At 39.6% G+C, this 20743-nt stretch overlaps 1 protein-coding gene and 1 long non-coding RNA gene across 10 annotated transcripts in view; one reads left to right on the top strand and one right to left on the bottom strand.

The window, feature by feature from the left end:
* The window catches only part of LOC134155602 (uncharacterized), a 39299-nt gene extending 30890 nt beyond the window's left edge, over positions 1 to 8409 (top strand). For both annotated transcript variants that reach the window (XR_009961635.1, XR_009961636.1), the window contains exon 3: positions 7902 to 8409. This is a non-coding gene — a long non-coding RNA (uncharacterized LOC134155602). The remainder of the gene's footprint in view (positions 1 to 7901) is intronic.
* PIK3CA (phosphatidylinositol-4,5-bisphosphate 3-kinase catalytic subunit alpha) overlaps positions 1 to 18982 on the bottom strand; it is a 41399-nt gene extending 22417 nt beyond the window's left edge. For 4 of the 8 annotated variants that reach the window (XR_009961633.1, XM_062602942.1, XM_062602948.1 and 1 more), the window contains exons 1-3: positions 3554 to 3684; positions 1583 to 1996; positions 291 to 500 (exon numbers count right to left, since the gene is read on the bottom strand). Coding sequence is in view for 7 of the 8 variants with exons in the window: in XM_062602942.1 (XP_062458926.1) it covers positions 291 to 500; positions 1583 to 1934 (562 nt within the window). In the remaining variant the exon portion in view is untranslated. Of the gene's footprint in view, positions 1 to 290; positions 501 to 1582; positions 1997 to 3553; positions 3685 to 7591; positions 7937 to 9498; positions 9849 to 10136; positions 10238 to 18687 lie in introns of those variants that run through there. The other 4 variants (XM_062602944.1, XM_062602945.1, XM_062602946.1 and 1 more) reach the window with 4 other exon arrangements.
* Between the last annotated feature and the right edge of the window lie 1761 nt (positions 18983 to 20743).

The following is a 20743-nucleotide window of genomic DNA, read 5'->3' as shown; positions in this document are numbered from 1 at the left end:
TCTATTTACCCATGGCATGCAGGCTGGAACTAGGTGATCTTTAAGGTCCCTTCCAAATCAAACTTTTCTATGATTCTATGAAGATTTAGTTGGCATAATAACAAAAATGTAGTTTTAAATGTTGTCGCCCTTTTGAAACTACATTCTATCAAGAAAGTTACTCTGAATAACTTAAGGTGTAAGATTGCTGAAGTCTACGTAAAAGTGATTTACTGAAGTTACCTAGGTAACCAGCTGTACTCTTACTTCAATCACTGAAAATAACCCTTTACTGTAAATATTTATCTTACCTTTATCTAGTTTATTGTATATATGTTTGGGTAGTTCAGGTGAAGACTCTACATTTGGAGGACAGACATATAATGCTCTACTATGCGGTGCATTGGCATCTCGAAGATCCACTGCTTCTTTACAAACATTAAGAATATTTCTTCTGAAGTCTTGTACTTCTGGATCCTTAACCATGTCAAATTCACAGACAGGCATTCCAATAGCAAAACCTACAGCATTAAAGCAGCATGAGGAAATGTAACTGATAATTAAAGCTAAAGATTCTTTTCATCAGTGACACAAAAAGCATGCTTTAAGCAAAACACAACCTAAAATATTTGTGTTAACTACTGGCTTCTACTTTTATACATAATTGTTTTCTGTCTCTAAAGGAAAATAAAAGGTTCTAAAGTTAGTGCACTTAGCAGTCACAAAGGGTTAGAAAACAGGTGTACATTCACTGAAGGAAGATCCTTAAATCAGCACTCTCACAGCTAACGCTCCTCCTGGAGGAAAAGAATCACTAATAAATTTCCTCTGAAGTCAGCACGAAGTTTCTTAAGTGGACAAGAGAGGTCCGGTTTTTCTTCCTAAAATCCTAGCAGGATTACTGGTAGCTATTAGGACCATAATCAACTTTGCTTACAACTGAATGACAGCTATTCAGTTTATTTTAATGAGCTACACTTTTAAAAAATGTGACAAGCACTCCAAGAGGCACCGAACTTAAGCTCTTTGGCACAGATTCATGCAGTAGGAGCACATTTCTCTCAGGTCCACAGTCTCAGATGTAATTCCATTTACTTTAATAAGATTACTTGCATAAATAATTATTTATGCATGAATGTTCAAATGAAACCTTTCAACTGTCCTGTTGCATGGTTAGCTAACCAGTAAGTCCTGAACAGGTTAAGCTTTACAAAACAGAAGTAGTTTACGTACAATGAATTCGTAACAATTAAATAATTTAACAATTAGAAGCACCCCAGAACAAGTATTTCCAGTTGACATTAGCAACTAAATGTGTGTGGGTATGTTTGTCCCCTAACCCAGATACACTCACAAATACATACAAAGCAATGACATTACATGTGAATTAAACAGAATAGTAAAAAAATAGTTTAATTCACAATTTATGAATGTCAGCTTTACTATGATCAGCATCCTTGGAAATCTGATGCAACAACTGACAGCTATGAAATGCAAACTGACAGATGCAAGTGACAAACACAGACCATTTCAACTCTTCATTTTGTATGTTGAAGAGGAAAATCCAGTTAAACAGATTAGCTATGTTTAAAGATAGTCTCACCTATTTCTCTATTGAGAATCTTTTCTTCTCTGTTACCTACTGGTTCAATAACTTTTAGAAAAGGCTGAAACAGTCGCAGGTCACAAAGTCTCCGTGTTTCATCAAAAAATTCTTCTCTTTCTGCTTCTTGTGTAACACTTACAAAAATATAAGATGATTCATCTTGAAGGAGCTGATAGAGAGGGTATTTTCTTGCTTCCTTAAAGAGTTCGTGTTTAATAGTTAGTAAGGTGGCCTCACGGAGGCATTCTAGAGTCACTATCATTCCATTTGGGAGAAGACACTCCACAAGGATCCGCGGTGGCATCAAGTGGATGCCCCATAGTTCACCAGATGATGGTCGTGGAGGCATTTTTAAGTCTTTAGATAACTTCGTATGGGAAGTTTTTCAAGCAGTGATTCATAGGCATAAACCTAAGTAAAAATAATATTTAAATATTAAAATTTAAAATATTAACGTCACAAGGCATTTCAGATAAAATTATTCAAACACCACTTATAATTGTAGACAAATATTCATAGCTATAGTTTACATTCATAAGGAAGAGTACTTGATGAAACTGATTTCTAAGGAACATATATTTGATGTAAATATCTACTCAAAAGAGTTAACAGCAGGATCACATTCATTTGTAAAAAAAAAAAAAAGCCAACATTCATATGGTCTCAAAAAAGATCATTTTTTTAACTGAATTTTATAATTTATAAGTAGAACACTTACATAGCATGGAGGATGAAAATGTCAAAGATTCACATTATTATTACAGCAAATTTTAAGCAGAACTCAAACCAAATTCTTCACATTTTTATTTTGGAATTATCACTATAAACTACTTACACCAGCAAAAACCCCATTTTTCCATGAATGAGACAGAAGAACTGAGTTCCATTAACACTCTTTGCTTGAACTTGTTTTATTTAGGATCAATTCCCTGTTCTAGTTCCCTTTGGCAGCCACATTAATTTCTTTATGAAGCCAAAGGAAATGAGCGGAACACGTGTCTGACCTTCTAGCAGTGCTGCCTTATGCCAGCCTTGAGTAGGTACAAGAGAACTGTATCTGGACAAAGCAGAGAGGTCTTGCAGACCAGCAGCCAAGAGCAGATGCCAAATGAAGAGCAGAAGAACTAGGCAGGAACACAGTGATACTGCATCAGTAAACTCCCCTAATCACTACATAGTCTTCATTTCCTTAACCAGAGACAACATGTATGTATTTGTGAAAGAAATCCATCAAGAATTAGTGAGTTTGATCAGGAAGTTTTCACACACAAACTGCTGGCATCCTGTGACAAAAGTGACTAACGTTCCATGTTACAATGTATTTGCTTTTCATTGTTCTGAAGCCTGTTACTTTCACCTGATATCCCAGATATCTTGTAAAGAAACCAAGTTCCTTATCTTTGCATCCATTGCTCTTAATCTTATTGCAATCCATGAAGTCTTCCCCACTACCTCTTTTCCATAATAATCCCAGATTATTTAGCCCTCCTCTGCCCAAAAGTCTTTCTATACTTTTGTTAATCGTTGTCACCTTCTTTGTACCTCTTCCATATTTACCATGCCCTTTTTTGCATGATGCAAATGCAGATCGGGAACAACCATATCTCCAGGCCACATTCAAGGTACAAACTGAGCACACATTTACACAGTGACATATTTTTTACCGCTTTCCAAATAAGTAGTTGCTGCTCAGTGACAGTCAGAAAAGCAGGACATTTCTGCTGAACTGCATACCATATATTTAAGCTCCCACTGCAGAATAATTTACCACAAAGTTACCATTATACATTAAGCAAATCTCAAACAGTGCATTACTTACACTTAGACAATAATTTCATTAACTTCAGCATGTACATTATGAGAGGATAATACCAACAGTCCATTATCCATTATGCCTCCTCCATTAAGCAAGTGTCACGAAAACACATGGCTATACCAGACTATTATACTAAAGCCATTCTTAGTCACCTTTTCAGTCAAGAACCCTCTTAGGACTTCTGCTCTGCCTTAGTTTCTTTTTGTAGTAACAGAAAGGAGGAAAAAATCCAAATCAAAAGCTTCACATCTTTTCTGTTTCATCAACTTTCTGTAAGCTCTCACTGCGGAAAGACAATGAATGCTGTTTGCCCTTTGCTGAACAATTTTTAAAAATAGATAACGTATATATAAATAAAATTATAAATGTCTAAACATTGTCTGTATGTAAAAAAAAAAAATTATCCTCATTTCTGCACTTCTATGCCTTTGTGCTTATTTTCTGAATTTTCTTCCAAGTACATCCAGTACATGATTTTGCCCCATTTTGGTTCTTAAAAAACCCCAAACATTAGAATGAGAGTGTCTACTGCTTCTTAAGCAACTCTGAGTAGCAATAGGTTCGTCTTTATTAATCCCTCCTTTATAGTTGGATTTGGGGCTTTTAAAAACATCAACAAGAGTACTGAAGTGCCACTGCAAGTTTAGAAAAGTGCTGTTCCACCAACACTTCATGCATATTTACAAGGTCTTTGCAACTGACATTTTTAACAAGAGCTTAAGCTGTTTAATTTTCCTCATTATTCTACTAGTTCTAGTGAGCGGAAACTGAAAGCTTCAAGCTGAAACTAAAAGTTCCAAGCACACTCACGGTGCATGTAAAGAGAAAAACTTAGAAAGCTTATCAATTACAAAACACTTCAAATGAACCCACATAACACCATTTAGAGTAACTTGGGAGAATTCTGAATTACCGATAACTATCCTCAGTTTACAGATAGAAAGAAATACACAAAGGATTAAATAGCATCTTTTTGATCAGGCAAAGCATGAACACAACTCCCTCTTAATTCTGCTGAATCACATGCTTATTTTTATTTCTTAATTACAAGCACTGGCAGAAACACATTACTGTTAAGACATACACAGGCATAATAAAAACAGAACAACAAAACAAGAACATGCAGTCATAAGAACTTTTCTGTCCAGACATACAAACAATGATAATATAGATGGACCACAATCAAACTAAATATTCAGAACACAGACTAGTTTATACCAGCAGTCTTTTAAGTTCAGTTCTACAATCCTGTTGAGGCTCCTCTGAACTGACAGTTTTAAGAACCCATCTTCTCCCTGCCCAAGGCATGTGTTCTCATTCATCATGCTGGCATTGGAGCCAGCTCGTTACAGGGTCCAATGGATTAAAGTGGCAGAAAACTACTCCTCCTTTCTGGACTAGCTTCTGCTGTTTTAGCTGCCTTATTGAGATCACCATGGAGTCAGATGAATGCCAGGGTCTGCACAGGAGAGTGAGCATGACTGCAGTAGTCCTGAGCTAGTTCAGCTCTAGGAATGTAGTCTGAGCCACTGCAAGTTTTTCCTCCATGCCCACCAATAATTGCAAACAAAAAAAAAACAGAGGCAGGACTAGGTGACATATGCGTGTATTAAATCCTTTTAGGCAAGTATCTTTTCAAAATAAATGTCAACCTTGGCTTTTTAAGTATTTCACACATTAAATGACAACTCAATACCACTCACTGAAAGACTTGTAAACGGTCCAAAACCTACAATCTTTTTAGAGCAACTGCAACAAAACAGCAGCTCTTGTTTTGAACTGGGGTACAGACATGCCGGAATGGTGCATATAGTCATTCTGTGTGCACATTCATTTTACTTGCATATGTAAGCACGCCTCCAGGGTTTAGATTTGGAAAGCAAAAATGTAAACAGAAACTGTTCTGAAGTATCGTTGGCAGCTTGTGTTTCTGTGTACACTTTCAAACCTGGAAGGCTGCCTGGAATAAATAGAATCAATTATGTTCTTCGACAGTAAAAGGACTGTAAGAGAATTCAAGAGAAATGTTATTTAAATCCCACTAAGAGTACATGCAAACACTTCAAATAAATATTACACCACACCTACAATCCCATACTTTCCAAAACCACCTTAAACTGTTTTCCTCTGCCAAAAGCTTTGGAATACCTGGATTTGTACAAAGCATTTGACACTGTCCTGTGCAACATCCACGTTTCTAAATTGGTGAGACATGGTTGCACTCAAAGAGCGGCAATCAATGGCTTGATGTCCAGGTGGGGATCAGTGACAACTGCCGTGCCTCAGGGGTTGGTACTGGGACCAGCACTCCTTGACATCTTTGCCAGCAATGCAGAGAGTGGGATCGAGCGTACCTTCACAAGTTTGCCAATTACACCAAGCTGTGTGGTTACCTGGGAGTGCTGGTTTAACAAGAAGCTCAATATGACCTGGCAATGTACGCTCACAGCCCAAGAAGCCAACCCTATGCTGGGCTGCGTCAAAATGAGCATAGCCAGCAGATCAAAGGAGGGGATTCTCTTCCTTTACTCCACTCATGATATCCCAACTGGATTACTGCATCGAGCTCTGAAGTCACCAACATGAGGGACATGGACCTATCTAAGCAAGCACAGAGGACCCCACAAAGATGATCAGAGGGCTGGAGCACCTCTCCCAAGGCGACAGGCTGTGCAAGTTGGGCTTGTTCAGCCTGCAGAAGAGAAGGCTCCGGAGAGACCTTAGAGCAGCCTTCCAATACCTAAAGAGGGCCAACAAGAAAGCTGGAGAGGGACCTTTTACAAGGGTATGTAGGGATAGAACAAAGGGGAATCAATTTAAAGAAGGAAGATCTATACTAGGTATTAGGTAGAAATTATTTGCTGGGAGTCGTGAGACCTGGAACAGGCTGCCCAGAGAAGCTGTGGCTGCCCCATCCCTGGCAGTGTTCAAGGCCAGGCTGGATGGGGCTTTGAACAATCTGGTCTAGTGGAAAGCATCCCTGCCCACAGAAGAGGGGGTTGGAACTAGGTGATTGCTGGGTTCCAACCCAAAACATACTATGATTCCGTGATACCACAAGATGATAAGAAAGGCTGAACTCAAAAAACACTCACTGATTAAATCCACATTCTTTTCAGCCTTCCTGATCCATTCAGCACATTCTCCATCACTAACATATTATATATTAAAACCGCAGTTAACTGATTTAACTGTTAACACAGTTAACAGGCTTCTTACCCTGTTTTGTCAATTACCTCTGAGCATGTTCACCAAAGAGAGGAACTCCATCTAGCATTATAAAGCAGATAAAGACCCATAGTGAAAGTCTGTGGGCCAGTCCAGAGGGAAAAAAATTTATTCACTTTACCAGACATTAAGGTTGTCGGTCATCAGCACAAGCACCTACAGTTACTGGTCAGGCTCTGCAAAAAGCAAATTCCTCCACCTATAATGTGCCAGCTAGCAAGAAATCTAGCAAGCACAGAAGGAAGCAAGAAGCAGAAGTGTACTGTGCTGTAATGCTGTGTTACATGCATAAAGTGTGGCATTGCTTATGTAAAGAGGTAAGCATTTCAGTGACTGAGAGCTGAATAATTTTGCATTGCTATAAACATCAGCTAGTGTTTCAAAATCAATTCAAAATGATAGACTAAACACTCAGTTTTATCAGTCTGTATCTGAAACTCAATTAGTCATTCAGTAAACTATAACAGTTTAACTGAAGTCTATTACTTTCTCCAGTCACAGCACAAATATCATTACATTGCTTTTAGAGGCAGGATGTAGCAATGTTTTATAATTTGATGTATCTTTGGTACCGAAGAGCTGCTCATGAGGATTTGTGTCTAGATTTGATTTCTCTTCCATGTAGAAGTTTACTCTAGACTCTTAGCATTACTTGTAAGAAAGTGCCTTCTACTCAATAAACAATCCAGCTGTGCTTATAGATTTTGATTTACTGAGCACTCGTGTAGGTTTTATAGTTTCCTTAATGCTCTATCAAACCAACAGTATCAGGCACAGGTATATCCCCAAATAAGCTTTTTTTAAACTTCTGTGCAATTCCTGAAACAAAAGGGAGAGGGAGGACATAAAAAGATTCTTGGGACAAGAATAACACTTTTCAGAATGAAAGATACACTGAAACTTTCTAAAGAGCAAAATGTTTTATTCTCATCTTCAGACACACTATGCATTCCAAAACTCACCATAAAGAAAACTGGGCAGAATTGCCTGTTTAATTTTGCTGCTGTCCAAACCTGCTGTGTGGTGACAGTAAGACTGCCCCAGACTAGGTATTTTCAATACTGTCCTTTTGTTCTTCCTGACTGCCAAGCTGGCAATTTGCCAAAATACAGGAAGTGGATACAAAGAGGTCTGAAATTGTCCTCTATGAAAACACTACTACACAGAGATTTAAAAAGCAGAAATACTGCTTTGTTTAGAACAGAAACAGCAGACTCTTGTACTGCAGTTTTGTCATCTTATTTCTTGTGTGTTACTGTCATTATTTCACAGAAAAGGCTCAGATACATGGAATTGCTTATCTGACCACAAACAGCAGCTCAACGGAAACAAACAGAAGGACTTAACACTGTCAAAAACACATCTTAATAGCATTTAGCTTCCTTCTGAAACAGGCAAGTATTCCAAACACAATCTATTTTATTTGTAGTTACCTACTTCTTCCCCCCTGCAAAACAGTGCTGAGTAGCTTTGTCTTCTTCTACACAGAGCAAAAAACCAAAAACATTACTGGTAGCATCCATAGAATTATAGTACAGCAAAAATACAAAATTATTCTTCCCTGTGAATATTAAATCTCAGTGGAAATTAGTGAAAAGAAATTTCAGTTTTATTAGACATGGGAACATGGGTTGGCTATGTTTCAATGCTGTTTTCTTTGAAGTTATCTTACAAGCAGACTTTTTTGCAAAATATAATATTCTTGGATTCTGGTTGTAGTGACTTTCAGACAACCATGAATAAAATTAATGGTGTGGTCATACTGAAAAGAAAAAAAGAACGCAGTACATATATACATATAAAACCTCTTGGGCAATTCTATGTTATCGATTGCTGAAAAGAACACAGAATCAAACAGCTAAAACAAAACCAAGCTGAACAATCTAAAAAGATTTACTACTGCTGGATTTTTTTATTTTTTTTATTTTTTTATCCAAGAAAACCAAAAGACCTTTGTAAATTCCTATTTTCAAATCCCTTTGCTTGCCCTCCCCCATCCATGCAGGCATAATGTTTATAGCTTCACTCACTATCTGGGAACCATGAAAACAGGATCACGAGAAAGAAACATTTGCAAGTTGCTGGTGACCTCTACAACTCCCACTGCGATGGTGCTTTTTCCCCAGGGATCTCATGACATATCAAGAGCAGAATGCCTGTCCTAGAACATTTTCTTCCACTTTAAGGCGGATTTTTTTTTCTTCTTTGTTAACAAAGGAAACCCTGGAATTAAATTTTCCTTTTAGTTCTGAAACATTCCATAATTCTAGCTTCATCTTAAATGAAAGGATTTTATTATTTCTAGAAGACTAGTAGTCATGAAGTACAACAAAATTACAAAACCAACACATTTTCTCTTTACACTTCACATATCTGCTTATTCATTATTTCAACGATTAGCTTGGTTTGCTGTGTAGCAGGATGAGAATTACTCTCCTGCCTGGCTCTGGCTGGAGCTGTTCCTCCACAGCTAAGTGTGCACTCTGAAAAATACTGCGCAGCACTCAGAATTCTTTCAAGGTCTTCAAAAGCTTTAAAGTTTAGCAAAATTCAGAACAGTATTTCATACCAACAGAAGTAAGGTTTTCCTCTTATTACGTACTCTATTTTATATGGATGATAAACATTTTTTATGTGAACATCAGAAAGAATGTGAAATTAAAAAAAAAAAAAACACACCACACACCAGTATTTGCTCCTTGCTACAAATACTAAGAGCTTCAGTGTCAATTTTCACATGCAGAAATAGTCTGCTTTTGGAAATTAGTGTAAGATTATATATTTAAAAAAAAATCACCCTAGAATGTCATTCATGAAATTAGATTAGATAGGTAACAAATGCTGACTATATATAAAAATAAATTTCCACCTTAAATAATGTTGTTTTCTTTCCTTGTTTCTTCCCATCCTCCCACCTTCCTGGGATATTTGGAACACAGACAGTAAACAGGATCTTTAAAAACAGGAAGGGCTGGCACACAGACAAGGAGCCTGAGCAGAGTGAATCCAGGTGTTCCGCACTCTGGTCTAGTCTGAATCTTCATCTAACATGAGCAGCTGTGTAGCAGATCTGTAATTCAGATAGATACTGGACCTTTCCTGGTGCTGATCTCCCCCAGGCATGTCACCTTGGCTTTCAGAAGTAACCCTCTGCTGCAGCAAGATCAATCTTCAGTTCTACTGAAAAAGAGCAGAGATTTCCTCTCCTACTGTCCACACCTAGAACGGCAGGGAAAGAACTGCAATGAAACACAGGAGGCACTGCAGTCCTCACACTTCTATGCTTGCCTCTCTACCACAACCAACAGTAATAAGAGGGTTCAATCTACACCATAAACTTGACCAGCTCCTCTGGATGGAAGGCACAGAGAAATGTGTTCATTAAGAAAATATGACTGAGATTAGGCCCACTTCTGTTTATTAATTTACATCCATCTTTACTTTAAAGACCTACTCCTGTGAGCCCTTCCCTTTTTTCAAAACAGGTAAAAGACAACTCTGACTTACAGCATACTGTGTACTTCCCACAGAACATTTCTTAGGATGGAGTCTGACAGCAACTTTAAATTGAAACAAAAGGTTTCTTCAGTACCAAATTACTCCAGACCCTGAAAGCAGTTAATGTGTGTAAAAATAAAAGAAGTTTGAGTGGCAGTGGATAGCAGTATTTTTACAGTTTTGCAGATTTTCAATATTAAGTATAAAACAGTGAACTGAGAGACAGAAGTTTCTATTCCATAGTCTCAATATGAATTCGCTTTCTGTTTATTCCACCTTAACTGACTTCTGTAGCCAAACAGAATAGATGTACGGGTTTAGTCTGCTTAGACATACTGAATTCCATTAGCAAAAAATCATTCTCTTCTATTTACTGGTAAACAGAGGATGGGATGCAACTTCACTTTTGATAGAGCTTTTGTAAGGAACCACATCCCTCAGCAAAGGCCATGAAAGCAGCATGGAAGCAATTCTGGGTTTGGCTTTTTTTTCCTTTTTTTTTCAACTCCCTTTTTAATCCATTTGTTGAGAGAAAGAATTTTGTGGTGGAGTTAACACAAAGGCACAGCCACCATAATGAAAAATTTCAATCTGGCAGCTAAATACTCTTGCGCTATAAAGAGGTGAAGTTAATGTTCTTAGCAAGTTTTCCTACGCAAAGACACATGGAATAAGACAGCAGGCGAACAAGTCCTACTTCTACATGAGCTGTAATTGCAACAAGAAAATACCATGGCTTTTCAAGAGTCAGAAATAATGAAGTACCACTTCCTAGCAGACTTGTTTGTGATACAGTCAATAGTGATTAACTAAATATTCATTTAGCAGATGATAACCTGCTGAAAGTTAAGCACCAACAGTTTTCCATAAAATATAAAAACGTTTATCTTCCCCCATCCTGCCTACCCTGCACACCAACTTAACAGAGCAGCAGTGGGATACTACTCACCTGCAAAACACTTAGCACCACTGCATGCTCCCATCGGGTTTCATCACCCTGAAGGTCACAGATCACTCAGCTGTATTGCTCCCAAGCCATCAGAAACCCAGCCTTCTATGCAAAACAATACTGTTGAATGAGTTACTGATTTTGTAAGCATACTTAACTGTTACAAAAGCAAGCATAAACGTTACAAAACCCACAAAGTTCCTCTGAAACCTGAAGGTATGTAGGTTTATTCTTGTTCTAGCTATTGACTCTGGTTGAGTAGGACTTTGCATTTATAGCTGAATGCCAAAGCAATAGGCATGACTTGAGACACTAACATATTTGCATTTGTATTCAAGAAGCGCAAACAAACATGATTCACTGCAACTATGTATGTCATTAGGTACTGCATGCTTCAGCCTGAAGTATAAAAACAGCTATGGTAAACTGTGACAAATGATTCTTCAGCATGTTTAATGAAATATTTATCATTTTAGTACATATCTGTTAGAAGCATCTGCTTTGCAAACCTTATGTTGTGCAAACAGAGAAGCACCATTTCTAGTGTGGGGCTACCCAGACATTAACCTTGTTGTTAGTGCATCTCTTTTTCCTGTACTTCAAGCTGTTACCTAAATTGTTTCTTTAATGAGGTCAGAGTACCAGCAATTGTGTTGACTACATCTGAAAGAAATGGCTAATATTTGCCTAAACGGATAATGTTTGTAATTAACATGAACTTTCCAAAGAAGAAAGTGACATAAGCTCCTAAGTATTTAAACAGTGAATAACATCAACATCTCTACAATAATTTCCCAGGTTGGAAAGTCACCTTCATATCCAGATTAAACACTGAGACTAGGGACACATGCTGCCTACTACTATAATCAGAGCTCTGTAAAAGGGATATGTTAAGACGATCTTCATTTAAAAAAAAAGATCAGAAAGATACCAGCAGTAGTCAGTCACTGCTATTAAGAGAACTTTAAACATCTGCACAAACAAGGAAGTATTTTTAATACATTTCCATTTTAATAGTCCTCTGGAAACATTTTGTTCATGTTTTTTACGTATGTATGTTCCAAAAGACTGAAATCACTTTTAAGTCTGCTCTGGGACAGAACACCACAAAAGCTTAAGTGTTTTGGATTTAACTTCAACCCATAAAACCCACCAGTTAGGGTAGGGGACTATATTGCAAATCACCTTTTTGCTGTTAAATAACCTGCCTGTATACAAGGACAGAAAGAGATGAGAAGCTACAATAATAGTTACTTCTCATATTGCCTTGAAGTTGCTTGTGGTGCTATCCTATCTGCCGATGTACAATGAAAGGCTTGGAAACAGGTGATTAAAGAGGAGTTCAAGAGCTGAATTGCAAAGTAATCTGACAACACATTTACAAAGAGCTTCCACAGGCAGGAGTAGGTTTTGCTACCCTTTTCTTTATGCTTCACCTCTGCTGTTTGTTGCTCATTGGCTTCTGCTTTCATCCTTTATCTCTTGGCAGTAGTTATGCCATCTTTCCCCAAACGTCAAACCATTCCAAGTAGGAGGTATCTAAGATCAAGGGAGTACTGCTAAGCAGTGATAACAACATCAGGGCTCTATCCTCCATTTCAGAGAAAGTTGAAGAGGAAGACAAGTTATTAGAATTTTATTAATCACAACCTTGGTAAACATGAGAAAACCAGTTAAATTTTAACATTTTAATTGAGAGGGTAAACCTTAAGTGCTTTCTTTTAACTACCTACCACTTATAAAAAAATCACATAACTGATTATGTTTATCATCTACAATGACAGCATTTCAATTTCACGTATTACTATTTTACACCAAAACACAAACATAATTAATTGTAAAGATTTTTTTTGTAACAAACTTGCTAGACTTAAAGGGGCACTCACAGGCACCCTATTTGGACACATCCTCAACTATACACCACAATCAAGACTATCCAAGATGTCCGGATGTTCTTTAAACATTAGCTCTTTTCTTGGGACAAGCGCTCTTCTACAGCACTTAACGTCAGAACTGAAGGAGGTTTCAGAGGCAACAGCATGAAATTGCAAGATGATAAAATAACTATATTAATTGCTTTCCTCCTACCAGTGGAGACTACCTTGATAAACTGATAAGCAGAACTCATTGCTCAATATCCATATAAACTTTCAGAAGGCAGAAAAACAATTTGATGGTATCACTTTCATTTTCAAAATCCAGCTACATTTGCCGATTATTCTGTTAACAGCTGGGAACATTAAGACAACAATGAAGTGATATGCTTTAAAATATGAGCAGCTCAACGACCACAACAAGCATATTTTAGAGTATTTGGAATGGAGGTTTTTACTTCCCTTTTCCCAAAGGAAGCTAGCTCTATTTAGAAACTTCTCCTTATGCTAGCACTATTAACTTTAATCTTTTAAACTATGCCTGTAGTCAAGAGTCATATTAGTGTTTTCCAGCCTTAATGAAAAGTAACTTAATGGCACAAGCACCAAAGCTGGATCATAACATGCCTCATCACACAAAGCATATTTGTTGAGTCCGAGAACAAAATCTCCACTCTACTTGCTTGGTAAGCCAATCTTTAAGGACCCTTCTTACTGTCTTTGTGGTTGCATTTTCAAGTGTTCAGTGTTTAGTTTGCCTACTGATCTTTGCAGAGATCAGTCTCACCACTTTTCTAGCAAGTCAGATGTCAAAGTCCCAAGGTAAAGAAAATTTTGTTCTAGTCGACTGATATTGCAGAACAGCCAAATATTTCTTCTTCGGGTTGATAAGTCTCAGATGAAATGCTAAATCCCGAGTATTTTCTTTTCAGTAATGTGCAAGGCTTCTTGCATTTTGAGGATTTTCAAGAGCTCGTTTCTTTGGTGACTACTAACAGCTAAAAGAAGGAATATGATTGCAACAAAGGGTAATTTTTTGCTGAACAGATTTAGTGTCCTCTGCAAGGATCCACAGCTAAGGAGCTGATAGTTTAAGATACAATAAAATCAATCTCAGCAAAAAAATCTATGCTTCTGGAAAAGCCATAACCCAAGTTAACAGCAAGAGTTAAAAGTCAGGAACAGTCTTGGAACACATTGGGCAAGAGTCATTCATCATCATTAACTGCCACATTAAGGACTGGCAAAAGACTGACTAATTAGAATGGAAATAACAAAAACAGTTAAGTCTCAATGACAGATAAGTTTGACATGTACAATCTTGGAGACAACCTTCCAGTTTTGCTTCTTCTTTATGTTCCTTTGCCAAAGAGGGTCACAATGTACAGCCAATAGTGTGACTCAGCTGCCTCAAAATTCCAGGGAACTTTACAGTAAGTCTTAGTCAATTCAGTAAGTCTCCTGTATTCAGCAAATATGCTTTGTAGTTCACAATCCTCAAAAGCTACATTTACAAGCATTTCTACAATCAGAAGCTGTAAGCAAAACTACAAAAATTTCCCTACATAAGTTAGTTTAAGAAAGCGTGTTAATGGGTAGACAACTCAAACAACAGAACACAATCATCAAGGTATATCTAATCTTCTACTGGTAAAAAGCAATGGCACATGAAACAAGAGACCAATGAACCTTAAGTTCTATGTTTGACCCAAACTTCTTAAATTAGACTGAAGTAGTCATTTAGTTCTATTGCTGCAAGTTAGCAACATGCCAGGGACATGAAAGGTTCACCAGTACTCCATCATTCTCTCCCCTTCAATTTCACAATGGTAAGCTAGTTTCTTTGAATTTTGTTTTTACATTTCTGGAGGTATGTGAACACAGGCTTGCTTTCTAGGTTTTTTCTGTTTGTTGCTTTTTTTGTTTGTTTGTTTGTTTAAAAGAAAAGGGACTATAAACATCTCCAGCAAGTGTACTTAGCAGGCATAATTCACTGCTTTTATTCCCTTTCACAGGCCTTAAGAAATGGGAACTCTCAAACAAGTGATGGTGTCCACTATCCCTCACATTCGTTATTTGAAATACACAAGCTTTTTAAATTGCATTTCGAAAAACCTGCATCCAGAATTAACTAAAAACCCAGATTTTCTAGAATTGAAGTGTAAAAGCATGCTATATAAAATAAAACACAATGGCTGCAAAGACATTAACTACTGCTTAGACTGTGAAGACAGATCCAGAATTACAAAACCTGTACTCAGCCTGCTGCATTTCCATTTGCCCACAAGTTACATTACAGGATTTATAAAAGGGTCATTTCCCACCCCACCCCCTTTTTATTTTCTTAGCTTTTTTAAAACAGTTTAATCCCCTCTATCCCTCAGTTGGGCTTGGTTTTGTGCTCAATTTTTTTGTCTGTTTGTTGGGGGGGAGGGGCCCACTTTGGGTTTGGTTTTTTTTGCCATTTTGATGTGTGTGGGATTTTTTGGTTTGTTTGTTTCGTGGCTTGTTTTTTGTTTGGTTTTTTTTTTTTGAGTTAATACTATAGCAGTGCTGCAGGAAAAAAAAGTTAATACTTCAGGTATTATTTTTCTTTCATTTAACATATTCAACTTAAACAGCAAATGAAATTTTCCATGCAGTTTTAGCATAAATATTTTTTTTTGCCTCTTCTAGCCACAGCTACAATTTCAGACAGATATCATCACTTGGAGCAGCTGATGTCTGGCTGTTTAAAAGGATGAGACAAAGCTCCCACAAGCAAGGATGCAACACAATGCATAAAAAGCTGCAAAAACCCCAAACAAAACAAACCAACAACAAACTCTACCTGAGCATACACTCCAAGCCACAAGTCCATTTCTTCAGTTAGTCAAAGTACAAACTCTTCTTTCTCTAATGCTGCCCCTTCAACTCAATCACACACGCACAAGAAAATGCACAAATGGCCTATTTTTCTTCAACTGGGAGATTTATCAAATCCCACACAGTTTTCAGTAATCACAAAACTCTATAATGGTATTCTATAACTAAACTGGAAAGCCTAGTTTTGCAGTATTATTCCCATTCCAATTATAAATCATAAGAATCAGCTTCCTTATTAGTATCAATGTTAAAAATTCCATTAGCCTTCCCTAGCCCAAATACATTTTTTTTAAGCTTCCTATTAACTGCAATCTTTGTCTTCATTAATGTACTCAACAAGGCAAAGCAAACCCATGTACGAGAACCATCTACAAGATCTAGTATTTCTTGCATGATGTGGAATTAATGTATCATCCCCAGATTTCCTGTCCCCCAAAACAGGCAAGAAAAGCAACAGCAACCATTTTTTATTTGGAAGTGACCGATACCTGCAAGGTGTTCAGATACCTGCGTTTTCCTGCTTCCCAGAGAATCTGTACCAGAAGTCCTGGAGACAACATAATGGGTTGACCTGCTGTGTACAAAATTTTTAAGAAAATACTGTTTTGCAGACTAAATTTCAGCCTTAAGCTTCTTGTCCATCCATTCATAGATAATTTTAACTCTGCAAGAAATTCAAGTTATGATGATAATCAAGCCTTCTCAAAGTTGTATTACGTATGACCAAGCCATTAAAAAGCACAATTTGCATTTGAATCTGAGGAGCTACTGTGAGCACAAAGTCATTCTTTATGCAATAACATCTTTAAAAGGCGTGATTTTTCTTCCAATAACTGGAAACCTCTTATTGGTCTTGTGAGACAGCATGAGGATAAAGTGTGAACCCTCTGCTTGTTGGAATTCCTATTCTGAAGCAGCTTTTAAAAAGTGATTTAGCCAATAAGAAGTATCCATTTGCTTCCAGAAAGCAGGAATGACCTGATGGTCAAAGAAACAGTTAACTAAGTATTGAGCCACTTTTTGACTTCCAATAAAGCAAAACTGCTTTGTAAACAGCCCAGCTACACCACCTTTCCCAAAGAATAGTCCAGAAAAAACCAAAACACATAACGGTGTCATTATTCACGCAAGTAAGTTGCAACAAGCAGCAAAACAAATCTGGCCTAACACAAAAATCTGAAGCAGCTGAACAACTGAAGGTATGGACTTGTACATTAGGCTTAGCATGCTTTGGAAAACAACACAAAACTGTCTCCAGATTGCTAAGGGCATCAAGTTAACACCCATGAAATGCAAGGTATCTGCTCCAATCAAATTTCAACTGCAGCTCTGAAATCACTGTATTTATTGTCTTAATAAAAAAGCAGAATATTTCATGGATCACATAAGGAATTGTGTGGTTTCATAAATTCCTCTGTAAGCACTACCAGCTTGGCTAATGCCTTGTTTGCCTACGTGATGACATTGGCCAAAATAGGCTTCCAAATAACTAACCACTATGGAAAAGTTTGCCAGTATTACTTTTTGAGAATAAAGTAACTTACTGTGAAACTTTAGGTTCACATGGAGATTTATTTCAGGAAAACTTATCCAGTTTCTCACAGCAGACAAACCATTAAAGTCTGTCATCCCAAGTACTGAAATATTACTAGGAACTAACAATATTTACATACAACAAGAGCTGGACTTTGATTATTACACTGCATTATGGAATTGCAGCATGGAAGCAACTGACGCAACAAGCATGAGAACAGCTCTATAAATTAATTGTGATGTGGAATAAATCAAGGAATGATTCAAATTATGATGGGAAAGTTCTAATTTTATCCAATGGGATGAATTTCAAAGTTTGCTATAGCTCAAAGGAAGGATGTAAGGGTACAGGTAACTGACAGAACAGAGTCCAGATTTCCTCTATTAAGTACTACAGAATCCAGATTCAGACTCCAGTTTTCCATTCTTTTATAAGTTTGCTGCAGAATGCTCATGACTGCAGAATTAGCTTAAGCAAAGATTTATAGTCCATACTGTCCACTTTTAAACATATATTTTCCTTGTGCTTGCTCTGAACAAACACTGTTCATAAATAATTTCTGTTCAATCATGTTCTTAAAGTCAGTAAAAATTCGAAAGAAAAAAAACATACAGAAACATGTAAGTAACAACAGCAGATGCAATAAGTCTAATATCTTAACCTCACAAATACCAAAACCAGCAACAAAACCCCTGAAGAAAAACAAGCATGCAGTTCGGATTAGCTTGGTCAAAGTTTTGTAAGCGTTCAGCCTACTAGAAAATACATAAGGATTAGTAAGAAAAAGCAGTTTCATATTTAATTTCAATAAAGGCAGAACTCTGCATAGTATTAAATAAGACGTTTTTACAGGTAGCAAAAATGGGACACTACTACAGTAAGTCGGCTGCAGCTCGAAACACACACACGGAGTGGGAAGACCCTCTCCTGCCAGTGCCAGTAACTAGCCGAACCGTGACCCCAAATGCACTCCCAACACAAGGTCTGTTGAAGCATATTTACAGAAAACAGCTACATTTCAGGGGTGGAGGGAACCGCACTCGAGAGCGACAAGCCACTGGTTTTTCCTCTTCCAAGTTACGACTCTAGGAGAGGAGACCCATAAACCGTGATGTGGCGGAAGACTGCCAGCCCAAGAACACTCCACCGCCCGCCCCAGTCACCCGAGGGCCGCGCTTGCCTCTCCGGCTACCGAAGACGAGCGGGACTCCCCAGTCAATGAAAAGCGGCACTCCCCTCGGCCGCCACCCAGCCAGATTGCTGGGCAGCCCCGTCCGCCCCAGAGAGCACTGCCGTGCTGCGAAACAGCCAGGCGGCCCCGACCCTCGCCTCACTCACCTCACAGGCACGGCTTCTCCGCCTCCGAGCCGGCCCGCAGCCACCGCCCCACTGGGCAGGGCTGGGCAGCACTCCGCAGCACTCACAATACCTGAGCCACGCTGCAGCCGCCACTGCACCCCCTAAGCTTGGCGACCGTACCCCCGAGCGCGAACGGAAACAACACGGACAGCCACCACCCCAATCCCAAAGAACCGCCTCCCGCACGGGCAATAACAGGAAGGGAGCGGGGCCCTGACCCCGGATGGGGATGGTGTCTCCCGCCGGAAGTGCAACCGCAGAGCGTAGGTGGAAGCAACGCGCGTGCGCGGCTAAGAAGCGGTAGGGGCTAGGGTCGCGTCTTGAGTGCCGGAGGGGGGCGCGGGGTGATGCCACGGCACCGCGCAGTGAGGCCGTGCGGCGGCATGCTCGCGTGGTGTCCTGCCGCGCCACTTAGCGGGGCGGCCAGGCCGGCACAGGCACAGGCGCAGCTGCCCGTGCGAACGGTTACGGCACCGGGGCCCTGGAGGTGGCCTGGCTGGAAGCCAGCGTTCTGAACAGCGGGCTTGTCATACCCCGAACTGGCGCCTGTCCAGCTTACTGCTGCAAGCTTATTTCAAGCGCCTCATGGCGGTTACGCTGCACTACAGAGAAGGATTAAGGACGGGTTTGTGCACCCGGTCCCTGTTCCCAGACGGTCGCCAGCAACGCCCAGTTTTCCTTAAAACCTGAGCCGCTAACGGGATGCAGTCACTATAAGCGGTTCCGGCATCCCTTTAATGGAGAGCGACCGCCAAGCGAGTACCCTCACCCGTGCGAAAGCAGAGTCAGCCGGCGTTTAAAGCGTCGGCCCATGCTGGCACGGGGTTAGGGGTGTGGAGACTGCTGGGCTCGGGGGGAGCCAACATTAGGTGCAACAAGTGGGGCTGGCGTTGAGGCAGTGGCGGGGGTGGCCTAAGTGGTTGACGAGTGAGGCATCTCGGCCAGTCACCATGTTTTCCAAGGGGTGTTTATCACCGCAGCAGAATTCTCTTTCTTGAAGCGTTGCCCGGGGCCAGCATACACTCGACTCGCTGCCGTGGCCAGTCTGAGCTGCTGCAGATGACTGACGATGGAGCACCAGCCTCGCCGGTGACAGCAAAGCTCACCCCAGTGAGCGTGTGACAGCGGTGTCACCCGTTAACACACCGGCTGTGAAACGCCCGTTCGCTGCTCTTGCTGGAAGCTGCCGCGGTTTGTGATTCCCATCTGTAGTGATGTATCCGATAAATGTGAATTTTTCTAAGATCTCACAAAAATTAGTGGCTAACTAATGGGTTCTCGGGTGGGTTGGCTGATTGCTACCGGGAAGTCTTGGTGATGGTTTCAGCTTGCAGAGACTTCTCGGTGCTTTCCTGTTCCAGTGCAATGGGGGAAAATCTGCAGATGCTGTTGTGCTTTGAGGCAGGGCCGCCCAGCTGGGAGGGCGAGGCCAACGCTGCCGCCGTCGGTGGTTGAGGGGAAATTAACTCAACCCTGGCTATGATTAGCGGGAGTAAACTGAAGATGTTTACATGTGCAAGTACAGGTTAATGGCAGTTTCTGCTGTCATAAACAAAAGGTGCTAGGAAAAAAAAATAATAAAAGACCACTAAATGACCTTATACAAAACCTCAGCTTAGGATTTGTTTTGTTCAGCCTGTAGAAGGCTCTACGGAGAGCTTACAACAGCCTTCTAATGCCTAAAGGGGCCTACAGAAAGGCTGGAGAGGGGCTTTTCACAAGGGCATGTAGGAATAGGACAAGGGGAAATGGCTTTAAACTGAAGAGGGAAGATTTAGATTAGACATTAGAAAGAAGCTCTTTACTTTGAGGAGGGTGAGACACAGGGACAGGCTGCCTAAGAAACTATGACTGCCCCATCCCTCGCAGTGTTCAAGGCCAGGTTGGACGGGACTTTGAACAACCAGGTCTAGTGGAAAGTGTCCCTGCCCATGGCAGGGTGGTTGGAACTAGAAGAGCTTTAAGGTCCTTTCCAACCCAAACCGTTCTACGACTGTGTGATCTGACCGAACAGTTCAGTATTTTTATACTACGT

This window comes from Pezoporus occidentalis, unplaced genomic scaffold (assembly GCF_034315485.1).
Source record: "Pezoporus occidentalis ecotype Australia unplaced genomic scaffold, CSIRO_AGI_Poc_V1 ctg8, whole genome shotgun sequence".
Lineage (NCBI taxonomy): Eukaryota > Metazoa > Chordata > Aves > Psittaciformes > Psittacidae > Pezoporus > Pezoporus occidentalis.
The sequence above is the reverse complement of the archived record's forward strand: the minus strand, read 5'-3'. Positions and strand labels throughout refer to the sequence as shown.